This window comes from Eptatretus burgeri, chromosome 11 (assembly GCF_056783735.1).
Source record: "Eptatretus burgeri isolate ZD-2024b chromosome 11, Ebu_testis_v1, whole genome shotgun sequence".
NCBI classification, from domain to species: domain Eukaryota; kingdom Metazoa; phylum Chordata; class Myxini; order Myxiniformes; family Myxinidae; genus Eptatretus; species Eptatretus burgeri.
Window position 1 is genome coordinate 33,946,875 of NC_140971.1, and position 20,098 is coordinate 33,966,972.

Genomic DNA, 20,098 nt, shown 5'->3' on the forward strand with positions numbered 1-20,098 from the left:
AGAATAGTCATGCCCTCAGCCAATGATGCTACCCCACAGCCTGGTGCTGTATATGAACGAAGAAGACTGAAATTTGAAATTTAAAAAACCTTTTCTTTTCTCAATGAGAACTATTTAAGCTCCTGACCTTCATCATCAAATATGAGCCATTTTGAGATGATCTTATGTCTGAAACTTATGAATTCAGATATAATCTAAGAATATTCTGCAGAACAGGGTCCATGGTCTCGAAAGCATTTATACAGAATTTCATATGGAGTGCAGCTCTTCATTGTGTATCAGATCTTCTCCGTCTGCATTTTTGCACCACTTGAAGGTTGTGTAATTTAATAAATTTGCACATCATGGGTGTGTCACACCTATATAAGCTGAGGATCAAGGGCTTTCAGCCTTCCCACTCCAAGGAGATTGAACGCTTCAGTCTTAAACTGTCTCTTGTCAGGTCAGTAGGGTCTTTTGTGACAATTTTAATATTTTTGAAAGTGTGATGAGTGCATTAGATGTAATTCGAACCTCATAACAAATGATTTCTGATCACATGAATATCCTCTCATATTATCCAAACGACAGCCTGGTGTTGGTTGTATGTTTGAGGTGGCTGGCTTAAGATCTTAGGGTCTTAAGTTTGAGCCCCTGTCATGTCCTTAAATAACACCAGGTGGGTTGACTCAGCCTATCATCCTTCTGAAGTTGGCAAAATGAGCTCCAGCTTACTGGAAACGGGGAACACTGCATCAACTGCACAGCCACACTCCCTGGAATTAAGCAACCAGCAACCACAGACTGCTTGCAAAAAAATAATAATACTCCAAATGACAAGACATCACAACTGATTTGCAGAGGTCGTTTGTGATGTTTTATTGTGCACCTGCACTCCTATCCTTTGCAGAGGTATGAAGGTTATTGAGAACAAGTCCATGAAAGATGAGGAGAAGCTGGAGTTGCAGGAGATCCAACTGAAGGAGGCAAAGTTTATTGCAGAGGAAGCTGACCGCAAATACGAGGAGGTGAGGCAACAGATGTTTGATCAGGACACTGGTCATACCCAACCAAGTTTGTGCGTAATCTTATTGAGTCAAAGCAACAGATTGTATGTTTCTTGACAAATTTTACAGTCTATTTTACAGTCAAATTTCAAGTCAATCAGATGAAAATTGAGGATTTTAGAAATTTGACAAAGTTGTTGACCTTTTGACCTCAAAACCAATAGACTTCTTCCTCATGACAAACTCTACCATGTGGTAAAGCTTCGTGAAGATCAGTTTAAAATTGTGACTTGTAGGTGACAAGCAGACAGAATAACAAAATCGACTAACCAATATACTTGATAAATCTTTGATTTTACAAGTAACAAGAAAGATGGAATGTATAGCAGGATGCTTGCGAAATGCATAAAAAATTTTGACCTGAAAAGTCATTGGTGATTGAATTAAATAACCAAATATACAAATCCACTTGTATAACATAACCAAATATACAAATCCTCAAGTCAATCGGATGAAAATTGACAATTTTAGAAATTCGACCTTTGTTGACCTTTTGAACTTTCGACCTTGAAAATAATTGGTGATTAAATTCATTGACATGATATGCAAATTATCTTCAAATTTCCAAGTTAATCAGATGAAGATTGAGAATTTTAGAAAGTTTACCTAATATGTTGTTGACCTTTTGACCTCAATCAATCTTGCTTATGACCTTGCTTCTTGCTTATGACCAATTCTACCGTTTGGTTAAGTTTTGTAAAGATTGTTTTAAAATTTTAACCTGCAGGCCATTGACGGAGACAGACACACATAAACAAGAAAGATGTCGTGCATTGCACAATACTTGTGAAATCCAAAGAAATAATAATTGTCATGGAAACAGCAATTTGGTAATTTGGAAAATTTGACCCATCAAGTGTTTTGATGGAATGGTGTGCACACCAAATTTGATCGATACATTTTCTAAATCCACTTCATGGGTGTTTTACATGTTTTGGATGGCATTAACCTTGACCTTTGACTGGTTTTGTCCAGATTTTATACACATATACCACACACAAATACAGATAAGCTGTATAAGTTTCAATGTGATGTGTTGAAAAATTCTTGAAATTTGGAAATAATAAAATCAAAAATATCCCATTTCATTATAATTGCCATGGATACCGTTTTCTCTTTGGTGCGTGGGACTTTTTCTATTCCACGTGGGACTTTTTATGTGCCACGTGGGACTTTCCCGATGCCATGAACCAAGATTATCAGAACCTCAGAAAAAAAGAGAAATTTAATTATTTATTTATTTAATTATATTTTGCACCCTCTCAACTTGGTACTGAGGTGGTTTATCAATGCGGGAAGGGGAGGCTGATTTTGATTGGTGACCCTCAAGTGTTATTGCAGAAAGCTCTCAGGCAATCTCACAGGGTCAATGGGCTCTGAGGGTTGAAATGGTCTTTGGGGGTATAAAGGGTTTTCAGGGTCTGAGGGTGTCAAAGCGGTTATAAAGGGTTTTTTTAGAGGTGTGAGGAATGTAAAGGTTTAAAGTGTCTTAAAAGGTTCAAAAGGTACAAAATATCTAAAATTGTCTAAAGGCGTCTAAAAGGTGTAAGGGCTCCAAGGGTCTACATGTCTAAAATGTATGTTCCAATTGTCTGTAATTAATTGACATAATCAAGGTCTAATAATAAAGAATTAACAGACATACACACGTTCAAGACTGGAAGCACTAAGGACCTGAAGACTTGGACTTTCGTCCTGCACAGGTAACAACAGCATCACACCCCATGATACAGTTAATCCATGACTCCCTAGGCCCGAGCCAGCTCACAGCCAGCGAAGACATAACTATCACTGCCAAGGAAAGTGAATCTCTCTGTGACTTCAACATCCTCATCACAAACAGGTACAGAAAAGATAGCAGCATCCAAGATGTCATTGAAAGCCTGGATCTTAGTTTAGACCCAGGAAACCCGAGTCCCAGCAGCTCCAACTCCTCATTCAGCACCTTGAGGGCCCCCAAAAGGATATCCAGTCTCCACAAAGATGACTGCATCATCTGCAAAATCAAAGTCAAAGATCTTGACACTCCCAAATGATGCACCACAGCTTGATCTCTCCAACATCCTCCCCAGAATCTAGTCCATACAAGCACTGAAAAGTGTGGGGGCCAGTACACACCCGTGACGAAATCCAGTAACAACTTTATATAAGTCAGAGATGGAACCACCACATCTCACAGCATGCTCAGTCCCAGAGTGTATTTCAGACATCAGATTGATCAGTTTTGGTGGCACCCCACAAAGACCGAGAATCCTCCAGAGGGCATCCCGATTCACTGAATCAAACGCTTTACAGAGATCAACATAGGCTGCATGCAGCCCCTGCCGAAACACTCGTCTGCGTTCGGTGAGGACCCGAAGAGCAAGGATACGGTCAATCGTTGACCTCTTTGGTGTAAAGCCTGACTGCTCTGGATGGTGGTGCTCAAGCAGATGGAAGCGAACACTATCAATAATTATCTGAGCAAAGACCTTGCCCGACACTGCACTGAGAGTGGCATTATACCTCGATAGTTTTTACAGTGCTGGTGATCACACTTCCCTTTCCAGGGAGGAACAACAAGGCCCCTCTTCCAGTCAGTTGGGATGATGCCTATGTTGCAGGCAGAGCACAGAACTGCGTGCAACGACATGAGTACAGCATTTCGACCAGCCTTGCGAAGTTCAGCATTGATGCCACAGATCCCAGGAGCTTTACTCCATTTCAACCTGTTCAAGGCAGCCTATCTCTTCACAAATGAAGGCGGATCACAGTTGATTGAAGGGTCAGCAATAGGAAGAGTAACACCCCTGACATCCAACTCAACAGATGATGGGTCAGCTGTGTACAGCCGATCAAAGTAACTGGCCAGGCGGGCCTTCACTTTGGACTCCTCTGTCAAGAGCCCACCATCCTCTAATCTAACTGCCGTACACTGAAGGACAGACTTGGAGGAATGCAATGCACGAATTCCCCTGTAAGCAGGACGAGAATCACGTGACCACAGGTGATGCTTGACCCCCTCACAGATTCTTCACACCTAAGCCTCCTTGTCCACCCTTAGTGCATGTGCAGTTTTATGCATCAACTCCCTGAACAGCTCAGCTCTGTCATTAATCCTGGCCCTGTGTCTCTGGTAAATGGTATCTCGTGACCCTTCAGAGACAAAATTATTCTTCACCCAACGGTGAGTTCCAAGACATCCACGAGCAACATCAAGGATGGTCATCTTGAAGGCTCTCCACCACTCTTCAGGATTCTCCAAAGCACCCAGACCCCCCCCCCCCAAATCCCCACTCAGCCTGCTCGCAAACTCCCCAGCTACCCTTTCATCCTTGAAATTGCCAACATCCAGCCGAGGCTGGGATGGTACCATTCTCATGGATTTAAGGTGCAACTTAAGAGTTGCTACAACAAGCCTGTGGTCATTATTGAGGAACTGAGCACTCCGATAGACCCTGCAGTTCTGGATAATCCTCCAGCAACCATCAACAAGCACATGGTCAATCTCCTTTGCCACATCACCAGGGTTGGAATACCAAGTCCAGCGATGAGCCTGTGGGCGCTGAAACCATGAACCAGCCACATTAAGTCTATGACTTCTTGCAAAGTCAAGGAACTTGGTGTTATTCTGGTTCACAGTTCCAGACCCATGGGGACCAATGCCTGTCTCATATCCATCTATTGCAGTTCCAGTCGATACAGTGAAATCCCCCAAGACTAGAAGAGTATCTCGCCTGGGTCACTGATCAACCACAGACTCGAGTGTGGCATAGAATGCATCCTTCACGGTGAGATCACTCGCCTCAGTCGGAGCATATACAGAGACCAGGGAAATGACACCAAAGGAGTGACGAATCCTTTCTCTCATAATACGCTCGTTGACCGGTGTTATCTCGATTATCATTGGAGTCAGCTTATTGGACACAGCTACAGCAACTCCTTGAGCATGGTAACCACCAGAGCAACCAGACCAATAGTAGGTGTACCCATCCGCTATGATCTCGCCACTATCCGGTCTCCGAACCTCAGAGAGTGCTGCAATACTGATGTCCAAACGCTGGAGCTCAGATGATAACAGAGACAGGTGATCACCCTCTCTTAGGGACAAGACATTCCAAGCACCCACCCAAAGGGACTACCTCAGATTAACCCAAGGAGCCCACCATCTGGTGGAGGATATCTCAGCATCACTCCGACGCACACTACCGCAATCTGATCCAGGAAGTTTACCCAGTGCTTTTTCTCCTATCATCAAAGAATGGGGCTCCCCAAAGGCTTTGCTCCAATCCCGTCATCCAGTGAGCTGCCTTACGAAGGGAAGCTGCACAGGAGGTACTCCCACAGAGTGGGTTTTCAGATTTATTTGCATTTATGGGTTTTGCATAATGAAGGGTTTTACGGTGGCCCGAGTGCAAATCCTGCCACCAACCTCCTAATAAGAAGTAACCCAACTGCAGGAGGACGTCCGCAGACACAGTTGGGCACTGGATATGGATGGCCGTTGGCTCACAATGAGCTCCTCCGCCCTTTGACAGGTTTTGTTTTTAATCCTGCTGGGTTTTTAATCTTTTTCTTGTTTATGGATGTGTCCAGACGGAGTTTGTCTCCGGAGGTGTCTGGGCGGTGTTTATGTCCGTGCTGTGTTTGTCTCCGGGTAGTATTTATCGTGTGACCTGGAGAAAATGGATTCAGACATTACTTTGTTTCCATCTTCACTGTTATTCTCTGCAGAATCATTTTGATGAGACAGTGTGAATCAAAATTAACATCCCACCACACATCTGCCTTCCCTTCCGCTCACTTCTCACTGCCTTCCCTTACCCCCGCTCACTTTCCCTCCCTCCTCACCCTTTCCCTCTCCACCTCTTCACCCTCCCCCCCTCGCTCTTTCCCCCACCCCTCCCTCTCTCCCGCCTCTTACTATTCCCATCAGTGAAGCAACAGGTGGTATTTGCTGGTATATCAATGTCGGGAGAATTGGGGGTGGATGGTCAAAAATTTTCAATGCCAAGCTCTGAAGATAGTAATATGTGGAGGAATGAAGTTGATATTTTGGGAGGGTGGTCAAATAGTCTTTTCCTTTTTCCCCTTTCACTTGCATGTAAAATTGGGGGAGGGAGAAATGGAGGATGGTCAGAAACTTTCTCCCATTCACTTGCATGTAAAATTGGGGGAGGGAGAAATGGAGGATGGTCAGAAACTTTCTCCCATTCACTTACATGTAAAATTGGGAGGGGTATATGTTCCACAGCTCTCATTTTCTCCCTACTTCTTTCATCCTTGTCACACACCAGACCTGTCCTCCAAATTTCTGCCAAATCCATCCACAACTTTTTTGAGGCTCGGCTGAAGCCCTCACTTTTTTCTGTGTTTCTCAGAGCGATTCATCATTGTGTGTGCTGTTCCATGGATGGACATTAAACTGGTGTGTCTGGAAGTATTCGTTGATGGACGTTAAAGATCCCACGGTGCCCTTCGCGAAGTGTAGGCGAGCTTTCGCCGGCACTCTGAACAAATTACAAATTGCTGCCCGAACTATTGCTGGGAAGGCAACAGCAAACCACCCAGTATAATCCTTGCTTAGGAAGCTGCTTTGGTGGCACCGACGCTCTGTGAAGTGTGTGTGTGTGTGTGTGTGTGTGTGTGTGTGTGTGTGTGTGTGTGTGTGTGTGTGTGTGTGTGTGTGTGTGTGTGTGTGTGTGTGTGTGTGTGTGTGTGTGTGTGACAGACAGACAGACAGATCAAAAGAACCTTTATTATGAGAACACACTGTTGACTGGGATATCCTGCTGTCCACTGAAATATTCCTGCCTAAAAAAAACCCTTAAAGTTAAACCAGAATTATTCCTCGGTGTGGTCATTGTTATATTTTTCGTCTTCCATGCTTGTATGGGAAGAAAGATGTGTCATTAAACATGAAATGTAATATCGGTGAGTTTCACAGTAAGGTTATACATCCAGTAATCCCTTTTGAAAAGGCTTTTTGAGCCAAAAACGACTTCTGTCCCAATGGATTTAGAAGTCACCCGTTTTTGGGGAGAACGTGACCCTGGTCTCTCTCTATCTCTATCTCTATCTTTATCTCTCTCTGTAGGGAAGGGGGTGAGGGGGGACGAAAATGTGCCACGGGAGTACAAATTATAACAAAAAGGAGTGGGGAGGGTACATGGCAGAGTTGCTCACCTCAGGAAATGAGTAAGGCCACCATTGCAACACCCAAAAACGGAGAGAGAGAGAGAGAGAGAGAGAGAGAGAGAGAGAGAGAGAGAGAGAGAGAGAGAGAGAGAGAGAGAGAGAGAGAGAGAGAGAAAGAGAGAGAGAGAGAGAGAGAGAGAGAGAGAGAGAGAGAGAGAGAGAGCTCGTGAGAGAGAGAGAGAGAAAGAAAAAAAAACAGCAGGGTTGAAGGACAAAATAGAGGGAGACAAACAAATAATGGGTATGGGGAGGAAGAAACTAAAGTACTTTAAGAGAAAATGTCACCAAATGAATTTTTTTTTTTTTATTACCAAAGTAAAGTATTCAATGTTATTATAATAAAATTGAAGGCATTTTAAAACTGGTGAATTGTTTTTTTTGAAAGGTTTGAAGTTTTCAGGATTTGTAAGAAGAGTTGATCGTTCACTAACTCTGCAATTTCAACTTTTTTTCTCATTCTCTCTTCCTCTCTAGTATTGTCTCGTGTTCAGGAAGGCATGCTAAATGCACGCTCATTAGCCACCGACAGGCATGAGGAATTGCCCCAGAACAGCCGAATGGTGATTGGCAAAATTAATCCGTGACGCCTGAAGATCTTGCTTCAACATCCCACCTAAACTTAACGGTCTTTCTATCAGCCTGAGAGCAGAATGAGAGAAATGTACCCACACTGCCATTTAACAGTTTAAATGTGAAATAATTACAAATTTGGTTTAATTTTTGAAAAATGCTAAACAAAGGACAAGATGCACAAATGGCAACAGGCCTCCACTATAAGACAAACACGGAACACATACTTTATAATAATTTAAAAAAATTAACCACCTTTTATGCCCACGGGTCTGTACCCACAAAGGACAGGTCTAGGATGTTGGAGAAATTGCAAAGAAAATAGCATGCTACAATAGATAAATAAATGGGAGATAACCAGAGTGGGGTGAGGAAAGAGGGGAGGGAAGGGAGGGAAAGGGAAGAGCAGTTGAGGTTGGCTGTCCAGTGGGCAAAGGCACACCTGATATATTTCGTGTGACTGTTTGCCACAAATCAATTTTTAAAATAATCGAGAGGATGCCAATCTTTTTGAACTTCCAGCCAATGAGATCAGGTTTCCTCACTTTGACAAAGGATAAATGATGCCATTCGAGTCGGAAACCTACAGTCGTGTCATAACCTGAGGATGGAAAAAGCTTGAATACTTCACCCGAACCAGATGAACTTCATTAGCAAAATTATTTGAAACGGAAACAGCTGTTTAAAATGTTTTATTGCAGAAAATAAACAGATGGAAGAGAAGGTCATGATACAACCCTCCATGGCCGCGTGCATTGTGTGCAGGTGGCTCGGAGGGTCATTGTGCTCGAGGGAGACCTGGAGAGAGCGGAAGATCGTGCCGAGTTGTCTGAAGCGTGAGCTCACCTACACTGCTTGAACACGGAGATGGATGCGGGGGTGTGGGGGAATGAGGTTATGGGGTCAAACGTTCTACCCCCCCCCCAAATATGATAATGCTCCTGTGCCAATATGGCAGGGGTTTTTTTCCATGTAGCTTCCAGCTAGTGTCACACATTCTTCCCAATGGTGGCTGAGTTTATTGATGCCAATGGAATAGGTCATGTTTTTGGCTTCAAAATGTATTGCAAAAGGAAAACGTTTTGGACAACTTCCTTCCTCGGCACAAACTTACAAGGTTGAAAAGAATAATATGCACGTCATCAATACATTCATGTAACATTAATGGTGCACAAAACAGGAGTTGCTTTTCCATCGTGGTGTCTCTTTTTGTGTCCCTTGTCTGTGTAGAAAGTGTGTGGATCTGGAAGAAGAGGTGAAGAACCTCACGAATGACATCAAATCACTGATGGCGCAGAATGATGAAGTTAGCACACACACACACACACACACACACACACACACACACACACACACACACACACACACACACACACACACACACACACACACACACACACACACACACACACGTGTTTAGAGTTGTCGTGATAATCATTTCTGAACCTTCAAAGGTTCCACACCTGAGTGTGGGTATTTTCATTTCACCATCATTGTGGCATCATTTTCCTTCCCCAGTATTCACAGAAGGAAGACAAATATGCTGAGGATATCAAGACAGTGAATGAAAAATTAAAGGAGGTAAAAATTGTGCTGCCATTTTACATACATCATTTCATGAAACACCCAAGTGTATCAAATGAGTGAACGTTCGATTTGCTGTAAATACATGGAGTGAGTTGGCTGACTAATTGAGAAGGTAAACAGGTGAGCTCACATCAGTAAGGTGAGTTGGCTGACTAGTTGAGAAGGTAAACAGGTGAGTTCAGATCAGTAAGGTGAGTTGGCTGACTAGTTGAGAAGGTAAACAGGTGAGCTCAGATCAGTAAGCTGTTACCAGTTGAAATCCTATTCTTTTTCCACATTACTGTATTTTAAATGTAACTTAAAGGCCCGGTCACACCTTGACGTTTTAGCCAGCGATGGCAACGTATTAAAATGTATGTAAAACGCTGGCTTACGTTGAACTTTTGATGTTTTTTTTAAAGATTCGGACGGATTCATAGCGACTTGGTCTTATGTATAACGTATTAGTAACGGACACAGAACGTTTCGTTGTGTTATAGATAACTTATACCAACGAATGCTGAACCTGTTGTCGGCCTACACAACCTATGCCCAACGATAGTCTAACTTAGGCATAGCGCGTTGCACGCATCGCTGATGATGTCGTGACGTAGCCTATTAAAAGGCTGACGCACAACGATTCGAATCATAACTGCCGTAGAAATGGAAATGTCAACATCGCGGTGAATGAAAATGAACGTGTTTCTAGCTTACAACTGCCATATAAAGACGTGTTCCCAGCGGTTTTGGGAATTGGTATATAAAAATGCTGTTCATAAAAGGGGAACCCAACAGTGTTTTCGAGTCCTTTTTGAGTCGATGTCCATGTCAGCAGTAACAGTATCAGTATCAGTATTAGTATAAGTATAAGTATTATTAGTAGTAGTAGTTTGTTCATGTTGGCAGTAGTAGGTGAGTGTGAGGGGGAGGGTGTGGGTTATGATGGATCCCCCTTGCGTCCGCGTGTCCACGGGTAGGTTTATAGGCTGCCACTCAACGATTTAAATGGCTGCATCTCCACTATTGAAAGTAGACGCTTGTCTCAACAATTGGATTTTTTTACACTCAACGACTTTTAAACGTTACCACTCAACTAGTTTCATTGTTTACAATGAACGATTTAAATTGCTGTCACTCGCCTTTGTTTTTTGACGCTGGGGTTTGGAAATTTGAAGCGTTTCTTCTGAACGTGTTAAAACGCTCAAACTCGACTATTTTAAATAGACGCTGCCGATGGACAATTGGAATCATAGCCAAGCTAGACAGCAAAGTGTGAACATCCTCGTCATGCCGAAGAAAAGTTTGAAGAATGCTGCAAATAAGTGTCCTGGCTGTGGCCGTGGACGCTGACGCAAGGACGATCCATTATACCGACGTCTTTCAGCCTATGAGTAACTTAAAAGTAACGTCTGTCGACGTGTGGCAACGATCGCGTAACGTGCCAACAACACGTTAATCATAGGTTAGAAATAGGTTTCGGGTACACTAAACATTACCTCGGCGTGTCTCAACTTATGATTAACTTACAAGTAGCATGTGTTGACGTCTGTCAACGATCCAAGACCGTGCATACAACTTGTGGCCAGCGTAGCGGAACGTGTGAGTCATACGCCGGCATACGTCGTGAAATTTCAAGCATGAAAAAAATTGAGGACAACCGAAAAGTACAACGTTTAAAGCCAGCGTACAACGACGTATGGCAGTGTTTTTCAGCGTGCTCTCAATGTTATCAAAACTTACCCATAACGTATACAACATGTGCCAGCGTTTTAGAAAAAAAATTCAAAAATCGGCATACGTTGTCTAAAACGTCAAGGTGTGACCGGGCCTTAAGTTGAAAAAGCGTCAATATTGTTGCGGATTCGCGCCCGCCGGCGTGCGAGCGGCCACGTAACTCGAATCGCGGCACGTCGCCCACCGGACGGACAATCCCGTCGTGACCCTCTCGGACTAACACCGGGAACTAGTCACGGGTGGGCCTTTCGGCCTCACCACGATCGTGCCAATCGGCCCCCCGCGTGGGATAGGGTTGTTCGCCAAACTCGACCTACCTAAGTACCCACACAGAGGGTAGACCGGGCGATCGCACCTCGCCGCAGGTCGACTTCGGACACTGGCCACTTTAAGCGACCCGTTCCGTACTATCAGGATAACCGAGCGGTGTTATCGTCAACCTCGACTGTTCGATTAATTATCGGGCGTATTTAGCCCACGACCAACCCTTTACGTGAAGTGAGATGGAGATTCAATAAAAGAAAAGACGAAGCGAAACAGGAGAAATAGTTCAACATAAAGCACATTTATTCCGCAGCAAACGGAAAGCACACATATACAATTATACACCAAAAGCAAATGTAAAAGTAGAAGAAGCACAACAATTCTGCAAAAAAAGCAAATGTAACAATGCAGATCTACTACCGACTACCGAGCACACGGCAACACTTATACAGTTTTACTTCACAGACGGCGCCGACAACACATATACTCAAAGCAAAAGAAAAAGGGACCACCCTCAACGATGAGGGGGGCAGACGGGCTTGGGGCCGAGACCGCGTCGAGCCTACCCGTCTGGTGATGAGCCGCAAGATGGCGGCGGCGCCCCGACTCCGCGGGCCTCGCTGGCACTGCCTGGAATGGGATGGGAACGGGGCCCCCTTCTCACACTATCTCAGCGCGGGGGGAAACAGGAGGGGATTGTTGATGCTCGGGGGAATGAGGATATCTCGCTGGCTTGGGTCCCGCGACGAGCGACTCCACCGCGACCTCGGTCGCGTTACCGGCCTCCCCTCTCCGCAGCTCCCCGACTCTGACACGAGCGCCCTCTCGACTGCCTTCGCCGCCGCCACAACTCTCCAACTCTCCCACTCTCCACTCTTCTCAACTCCGTCCAACTGCGATTCAGAAACTCTTTTCCTCTCCCGATTCAGAAACTCCCTCAACAACTGCCTCGATTTGGCGAGCGAACGCGGCCCTTTATAGCCCCCGGGGCTTCGCTCCTTCACCTTCGACCCTTCACCTCTGGCTGGCTCCCCATTGGACAGAGGAAAAGTGGGCGTGAATGATTTTTGATCTGCGAATCTGCATATAGCGATTATACTCCGACGCACCTGGAGGCGGGGCCAAATCGCCCCACGCTCGCTGATAGGACAGAACAGAAGTGGGTGTGAATCGTTCTTGATCCGATTTCTTCGGAAAGGCTGGTGTTTTTGCACCCGCTGCTCAGTGCGCGCCCTGTACGAGTCCAGGATCGGTGCCCACAAGCGGCGCGGGAATGGCGGTGATGCGATGGTTGCGAGAGCGAGATGTGACGGTAAAGGTCGTGGCTGTTGTTGTGAAGCGGCATTGCGGTTGGTGGTTGTTGTGTGATGGCTGTTGAGACGTGGTTGGTGGTGGTTGTGGTGGTAGTAATGGCGGCTGGTCCAAAATAAAGATAGTAAAAGAAAAACGGCTATCTAAAAGGGTCGCAGCTCCGAATGAATGACATTTATTCCCTCTAAACAACGGGTTTGGGCCTAACTGCACATATACTTACAGAGATATCTCACCTAAGGGACCTGAATGGTGGTTTGCGAATTTCGTCAACCACAACAATATCAACCAATTTGTCTTTGGACAATCGGCAAGTACTTCCATTAAAGCAGATGTTGTAACTTTGAATGTAATCAGTTTTGCTTCCTCTAATTCAAAGATTAGTAATACGTTTTGTTGAAAATTACTTAATTTAGAGAATGGTGATTTGCTCAAGTGGGAAAACTTGAGTTTGAGATGCATTCTGCAAGTTTGAACCTGCACTTGTTTCTTTTTCTATCGTGTGTGTGTGTGTGTGTGTGTGTGTGTGTGTGTGTGTGTGTGTGTGTGTGTGTGTGTGTGTGTGTGTGTGTGTGTGTGTGTGTGTGTGTGTGTGTGTGTGTGTGTGTGTGTGTGTGTGTGTGTGTGTGTGTGTGTGTGTGTGTTATTCACAAAGCATAACATTTTCTCTGCCAACTCTCCTTCCCCATCTCTCTCACACTCTCTGTCTCTCTGGATGGTGTTTGTGTCCGCGCGATGTTCATCTCCAGGTGGTGTTTGTCTACAGACGTGTCCAGGCAGTGTTTGTCGCCGGACCTGTCCGTGTTTGTCTCTTGACGTGTCCGTGCGATGTTTGTTTATGTCCGGATGAGAGTTTGTCTCCAAATGTGTTAGGGTGATGTTTGTCTCCGGGAGATGTTTATGTTGAGATGAGAGCTTATATTTCAAGCAGTGTTTGTCTCCGGATGGCTTGGCTCCGGACGTGTCCAGGTGGTGTTTGTCTTCGGACCATGTTTATAGTATGACCAGTAGAAAATGGATTTCAGACATGAATTTGTTTACATCCTCACTGTTATTCTGTGCATAATCATTTTGATGAGACTGTATGAATCGTGATGAATGCTCCACTGCACATATGTCTTCCCTTCCTCTCACCTCACGCTGCTTTCCCTTCCCCCACCCCACCTCACCATCTCTTCACTCTTCCCCTCTCTCTCTCTCTCCTCCCCCCTTTAGTATTGCCATCAGCGAAGTGATGGGTGGTATTTGCTTGTAATACTATAACATAGTTTAGCTCCAATAAAAAGGGGTTTCGTTGAAAGGTTCTTTATAACAAGTAATAACAGGTTGAAGGTGAAATGACAAGTGTTGTGGTTAATTTGGCCTATGACTTGCTCTTTCATTTCAGGGAGATGTGAGCAGGTGGGACGGGACAGGCTTGGCCCTTGATTCAGTCAGGTCAGAACTCAAGGCCCAGGGTGGGGTTGAGTTTCCTTGCAAGAAACTTGTATGCAGGAGGAGGCCATTAGGCCCATCAAGCCCACACAATGGTTGCCAACCTGTGGTTGTTTGTCTGTGCTCTATCCTTAGATGCTGAGTATCAAGCAAGGAAGTAGCACGTATCATTTAGTAGTCTTTTGTACAATGTGGCTGGCTGGGGTTCAACCGCCAACTCTCAGACTCAGAGCGGACACTCTATCCATTACGCCACCGAGTCTAGTTATGGGATAAATAAGTCTAGCTAGGGCAGATTTATAGAGATTGAAGAATAGGATGTACTTGCATTAAAAAGAAATTTGACAAGAGGATATACATAGCAGCTTAGAATTTAGGTTAAATTAACGAACATTTTACACTTTGGGAATGGGATTTGAACACTAATCAAAACAGAGAACTAAACTGCAGATAAGACCTCTGAGCCCATCAGCCATCACCACAGCAATATGGGCGATTGTCTTTGCATATCAAAATATTTTAATCTCACCCGAAGTACTTTTTGAAATCCAGAGTAAAAGTTTTTCAAATGCATAAAATTCAGATATGAAGAACCTTTGTCCATTTGCATGCTCATGGGGTGTTCCGCCTCAGGCCGAAAGCCGAGCAGAGTATGCAGAGCGGACTGTGGTCAAGCTGGAAAAGACCATCGACGACCTTGAGGGTGAGCAGTGCAAATTGAGGTTTTCACCAGAGTTTTTGGGGAGCGGTGAGAAGGAGGAGGAGGGTTGATTAATTTAGAGAATGGTGATTTAGATTAATTTAGAGCATATGGTTTTCGTACAGAATAGCCATCATGTGATGTGGTTATTCTCGAACTTATCTCAAGTGGTCAAAATGTGTGAACAGGTAACTACATTTACATAATGATCAGGTGGTTTGTGTAGGAGTGATGCTCCTTGGAATTGGTGAGCCAAAACCACAACTTTTACCGTTTTAGAGCAACTGGCAAGAGCTCGAGATGAGAACTTGGGAATCCATGAGGTCCTTGACCAGACCCTCCAGGAGCTGAATAACCTGTGATCTTGAGAGAAGCGGCTACTCAAGGGCGATCCTTGGAGATAGTGCTCTTATCAATCATATATATATATTTATATATGTAATAATATGGGTGCTTAGGCATTACAATATATGACTTGATCGCTTTGTTTGAGGCACTGCAGTCAGGATGTTGACACCAATGGAAATACAGTGAATTAGCATTCACTGAGAATGCAAGCACCTGTAGCTCTCTGCAAGACATCAGGTTTACACGCTTATTGCCCTCATAACTGGGTGTCGAAACACGGAAATGTTTACATGGCAACTTTCTCACATCATGAAATGTGTGGATATAGAGTGAGTCATGTGATCTGTCGTCTAGTTCCATATTAAAGTGATGACTGAATTAGACATTGGCTGGATTCCTTTTGAATATTTTAAACTGATAATAATTTGTGTTATATATTTCATCAAAAGGATTTTTGAATCTGCGAATGAATAGCAACAAGGTTTTCTGAGCTATTCATTTTTTAGCTCACCTGTAACGTAGTTCAGGTGAGCTTATGGGATGGTGCGTCAGTCCATCCATCCATCCGTCCATCCACACTTGCAACTTCTTCAACAAACCTACATACATACATACATACATACATACATTGGGAGCATGTGCCACAGCGCGTCGCTGCATCCACTCTTTGCTGGTACTCCAGGGGACTCCGTCTGCTCATCTCCCAGGCCTAGCCCATCCCCATCTCTTAAGGATAGGACATTCCACGCACCCACCCAAAGGGACTGCCTCAAGTTAACCCATGGAGACTGCCACCTGGTGGATGACACCTCAGCACCCGGACACACACAAGTGTGTTTTGCGGAATGTAGTGTTTTGTGGTGGCCAGAGTGCAAATCCTGCAAAACTGTTGATGGGATTGTGACCAAACTTGGCTGAAATGATCTGATGTGGTGGAACTTGAGTTTGTTTGTGGCACCTATAAGTAGGTCATCATAAGGTTTAAAGGTCCAAATAGGACTTTAATTTCGATCTTGTTTGGCCTCCATGTGATCAACTACCCAAGGGAAATATAGTTTCACAATGATGTCATCAGTGACATGGTATGGCAGCCATATTGTATTATAAGAAAACCTGTTTAAAAAAAAAATTTCTCTCAAACCCCTTAACTGAATGATGTAAAACTTTAATTTTGGAATCAAATTCCCATGGGAAACATGATTGTTAACAATGATGTCAGTCATGTGGTGTGGCAGATCATAAGAAAAACTTTAAAAACAGTCTTCTCTGAAACCACTTGTCTCATCGATGTGAAACCTTACATATGTGATGGACTACATGTAGAAAATGTAATTTGATAACGTCATTGGTCGCGTGGTCTGGCTGTCATATTGGATCAAAGGAAAAAAAAACCTTTAAAATTCACTGTTTAAAACCACTTAACCAATCAATGTGAAACTTAAAATATATGATGAATGACCTGTGGGAGCGTTTGCTTAAAGGTAGCTGATACGAAACACAATATGGTGGCCAATGACGTCATAATACAGAGAGTGGGCAATATCTCGAAAAATATGAATTATATATACCTTGGAGTTGTATCTTATCAAATAAGGCTAATTTTGATAAAACAGGAAGTGACATCATCCTGGAAGTGGGAAATAGTGTGTTATGTTGAAAACTTAGGTTCATAAACAGCAGGGAGTTATGCTACTGTTCTGTTCTTGTGTATGGCAGCTTGGCTGCCAGGGTAGTTATCATTTCTTGGAAACAGCTGTGCCACTGATGCTGTGCCCCTCTACCAGTACACTGGTACTCATTTTACCAACCTTAGAAGGATGACAGGCTGAGTCAAACTCACCTGGTGTTTATTCAGCAACAAACAGGGCTTGAACTCAGGACCTTAAGAGCCTAAACCAGCCTCCTTAACCACAAAGTCAACACCAGCCTTTGCACTACTGTGAACACCATGTCAATTCTCCCCACCTTAAAATGGGTATTATAAATCCAGCTTATTTTTTACCCTGATCCATCCATCACTTCACTTTTTGGCAACCAGCCAGGTGAGCTACAGGACCATTGGACCTCTTTTTTGTCATTGGGGTTGCTGCTGACTGTAGACCTGTCTCCTTAATCTGATGCTAGTCACTCTTCTAGTTACCATTAAGGCCAGCTTCAACAGACTTTGGCCAGAGAATCCAAATGCAACAGAGTGGAATTTATCTACCAGCACTCAATGGCCTTCTATTTACCATCCATATTTATTGTCTCCAAGTGACCATGAGCAGATGGTACAGGCGGTGTAATGCTGACTAAAAGGAGACATGCTTAAAGACGCAACACCTTCTTCCTGTAAAGGACAAGGAAGAAACGTTTTTCACTGGTGATAAAATTTTGGTGAAGAGAGGGGCATAGCTTTCTCCATCTTTTTTTCTGAGAGGAGCAGATATTTCCACACCCCGTACTATGCAGGGCAGAGCTCGCATCAAGCAAACGAGATTTTACATGAAATATTTAATTAATAATCACACCGACGCAGGCAGAAAGCCTGTGAGATGTAACAGTCAAGAAAAACAACTATATCTACACAATTAATTTATCAGCACCTAAAACCTTCAGGTCATCCAAAATCAGGGCATTTGGCATTCACTCGGCAATATTTGTGGCAGTGGCATTTTATGTGCTTGTGCTATAGAAGAAAGCATATCTCCTACTAACAATCTCGCTTTATCAGGCAGACCTTCAAGTTTTTCAGCAAAATCTACAATTACACCACTTCCACTAATTTGTTTCTCCAACTCTTTGTTATGTCTTTCCAATTATTTTTGAGCCTGGAGTTGAGCCTTCCTTTCGTTGGCAGTTTTCACCGCTGTTGAAATACCACCCGTCAATGCTCCAACCGCACTTAAACCAGCAAATAAAGGAATTAGAAATGGGAGAAATCCTCCACTCATCTCTCTTATTGAATATTTTTTCAACATTGGTTTTGTCATTTTAATTTTAAGTGAGCCAGTGTCATTCAAGATTTTAACCTGTTCTCTTGTGAGCAAAACATCAATTCTTACTGCTCCTTTTCTCTGAATTGTATTAACGTTAATCGTACAAGGCTTTTGATTTTGAACACAAGATGATAGTTTATGAAGATTGATTTGATTAACATATACCCCAGTTGGTACTTTGCCACTCATTTATTTAACAAAAAATGTGAGACTAATCATCACACCATTATCTGTATTAATCTGTAATTCTGTTTCTTCCAAAAGCAAACAATATGTATCAACTTCTTCACTCTCTCCTCTTTCAATGTATAGGGAAGTATCCACTCGATTAGACTTTATAGTTTCCTTTTGAGCGCTCAGGTCAAACGCATAGATTGTATACAAACTTTTAAATGCTGTCATATCCAAAATAGGTTCTTTATTTCCATTACTTTCACACACCTTTTGGTAAGACTTGTATGCTTCAGCAAAATCATTTTTTTCCCAATTAATTTCCAATCTATCTCGTGGATAAAATGTTCCATCTAGAAAAACGCAAAGTTGTTTCACCTTTGCATTATCACTCAATGCATTATTCTTATCAGTCGCAGTATCACCATCTGGCTTTTTAAAAATGATCCACAGATATCGTGGCTTTCCTTCCAGAACACCCAAATTCCACGTGTAAGTAGTTTGGTTGAGTTCAACGTGTTGACATCTTCTTTTGAGGTATGATACACTGAGTGGTTTCTTTGAGTTAAGTCTTCTATTCAACATCTCTTCTGTTTTAAGATTAGGAGTATATTCACTGATATACCAACTCATTTCCTCAATGACAAATTTATTCTGATCACCAAAAGCATTACCAACACCAAAAAGCAATCTATTTTCATTATCATTCCTTTGTAGTTGAAATCTAATTTTAAGACCATACAGAACTTTATCATGATCACAAAATCCAAATATACCTTTAAGAGGAACTGCCACAGTAAAACTATTTTCTGCTTTTGTATCATCATTATACATTCCTTTCCTTTGAGTATATCCAGGGTCTGTGTTTGTTCCCGTTGACATATCAGGAATAAAACCTTCGACAGACCCCTTTCCCATTCTATCACTGAATGCATAGAGTGTAAATTTCATCATTTCAGATACAGCAGAGACATAATCAACCACTTCAACTTCTTGTGTTCCAATATACAAATGCACACTATCAAACATTTTCCAGAAGAAATCATTTACAAGTGTAGCATTTGTGTTATTCCCAGCTTTAGTGAATTTAAATTTACACAACAAGAAACTTTCGGAGAGATTCAAATAGGTTTGTTGATTATTTATTTCAAAACTTTTTGTACCATTCGTATTCCAGTCTGTTCCAGTTATTGCATTTACCTCGAAGTAATCTTCTTTTTTAGTGGAGTTTGAGATAATAATAGTATCATCCAAATCATAGATACTATCAATTGCTTCCATACTTGTATTTATTTAGGACAAAAAGATGTTAAAACTTTTGAAACCCTGATCCAAGTATTCGAATTATTTTCTGTCGTTCTTGGGGGGACAACTGAGTTTTGCCTTTCTTAATTTCTTTTATTGCTTGTAATTTATGAGATTCCTTCTGGGCATCTTTTATGCTCTTTACAGCACCTGCTACATTTCTCACAGCAGAAGCAGTTGAACCAATTAGATCTTTATGTTTAAGTATAGTTGAACCAATACCCATGAGAGTATCAATTATCCCATCTCCTCTAAATTGATGTCCAATACCCCTTTGTCTCTTAGGTTTATAGTATCCTCTACCAAGATACATACCTTCACCCTTGTAGTATGGGGAAAGGAACATCCCATCCCCTGTAATTATTTTATATTTTCCCAACTTGTGTTTCCTCACAATAACCATCGTATTTATTTATTGGAAAACTTCACGTAGGTGAATTCTGATGGATATAACTTCTCCATTAAAAGAAATCATAGGATTATCTTGGTCGGTT

The 20,098-nt window shown here is 42.9% G+C and overlaps 1 protein-coding gene across 2 annotated transcripts in view; it reads left to right on the top strand.

Moving 5' to 3' along the window:
• Nucleotides 1-15,533, top strand: part of LOC147016817 (uncharacterized) — a 21,911-nt gene extending 6,378 nt beyond the window's left edge. For both annotated transcript variants that reach the window (XM_085845852.1, XM_085845853.1), the window contains exons 4-9: nt 890-1,007; nt 8,559-8,629; nt 9,024-9,099; nt 9,312-9,374; nt 14,736-14,805; nt 15,082-15,533. In XM_085845852.1, coding sequence (XP_085701978.1) covers nt 890-1,007; nt 8,559-8,629; nt 9,024-9,099; nt 9,312-9,374; nt 14,736-14,805; nt 15,082-15,164 — 481 coding nt within the window. In that variant the 3' untranslated portion in view covers nt 15,165-15,533. The remainder of the gene's footprint in view (nt 1-889; nt 1,008-8,558; nt 8,630-9,023; nt 9,100-9,311; nt 9,375-14,735; nt 14,806-15,081) is intronic.
• Nucleotides 15,534-20,098: the final 4,565 nt, after the last annotated feature.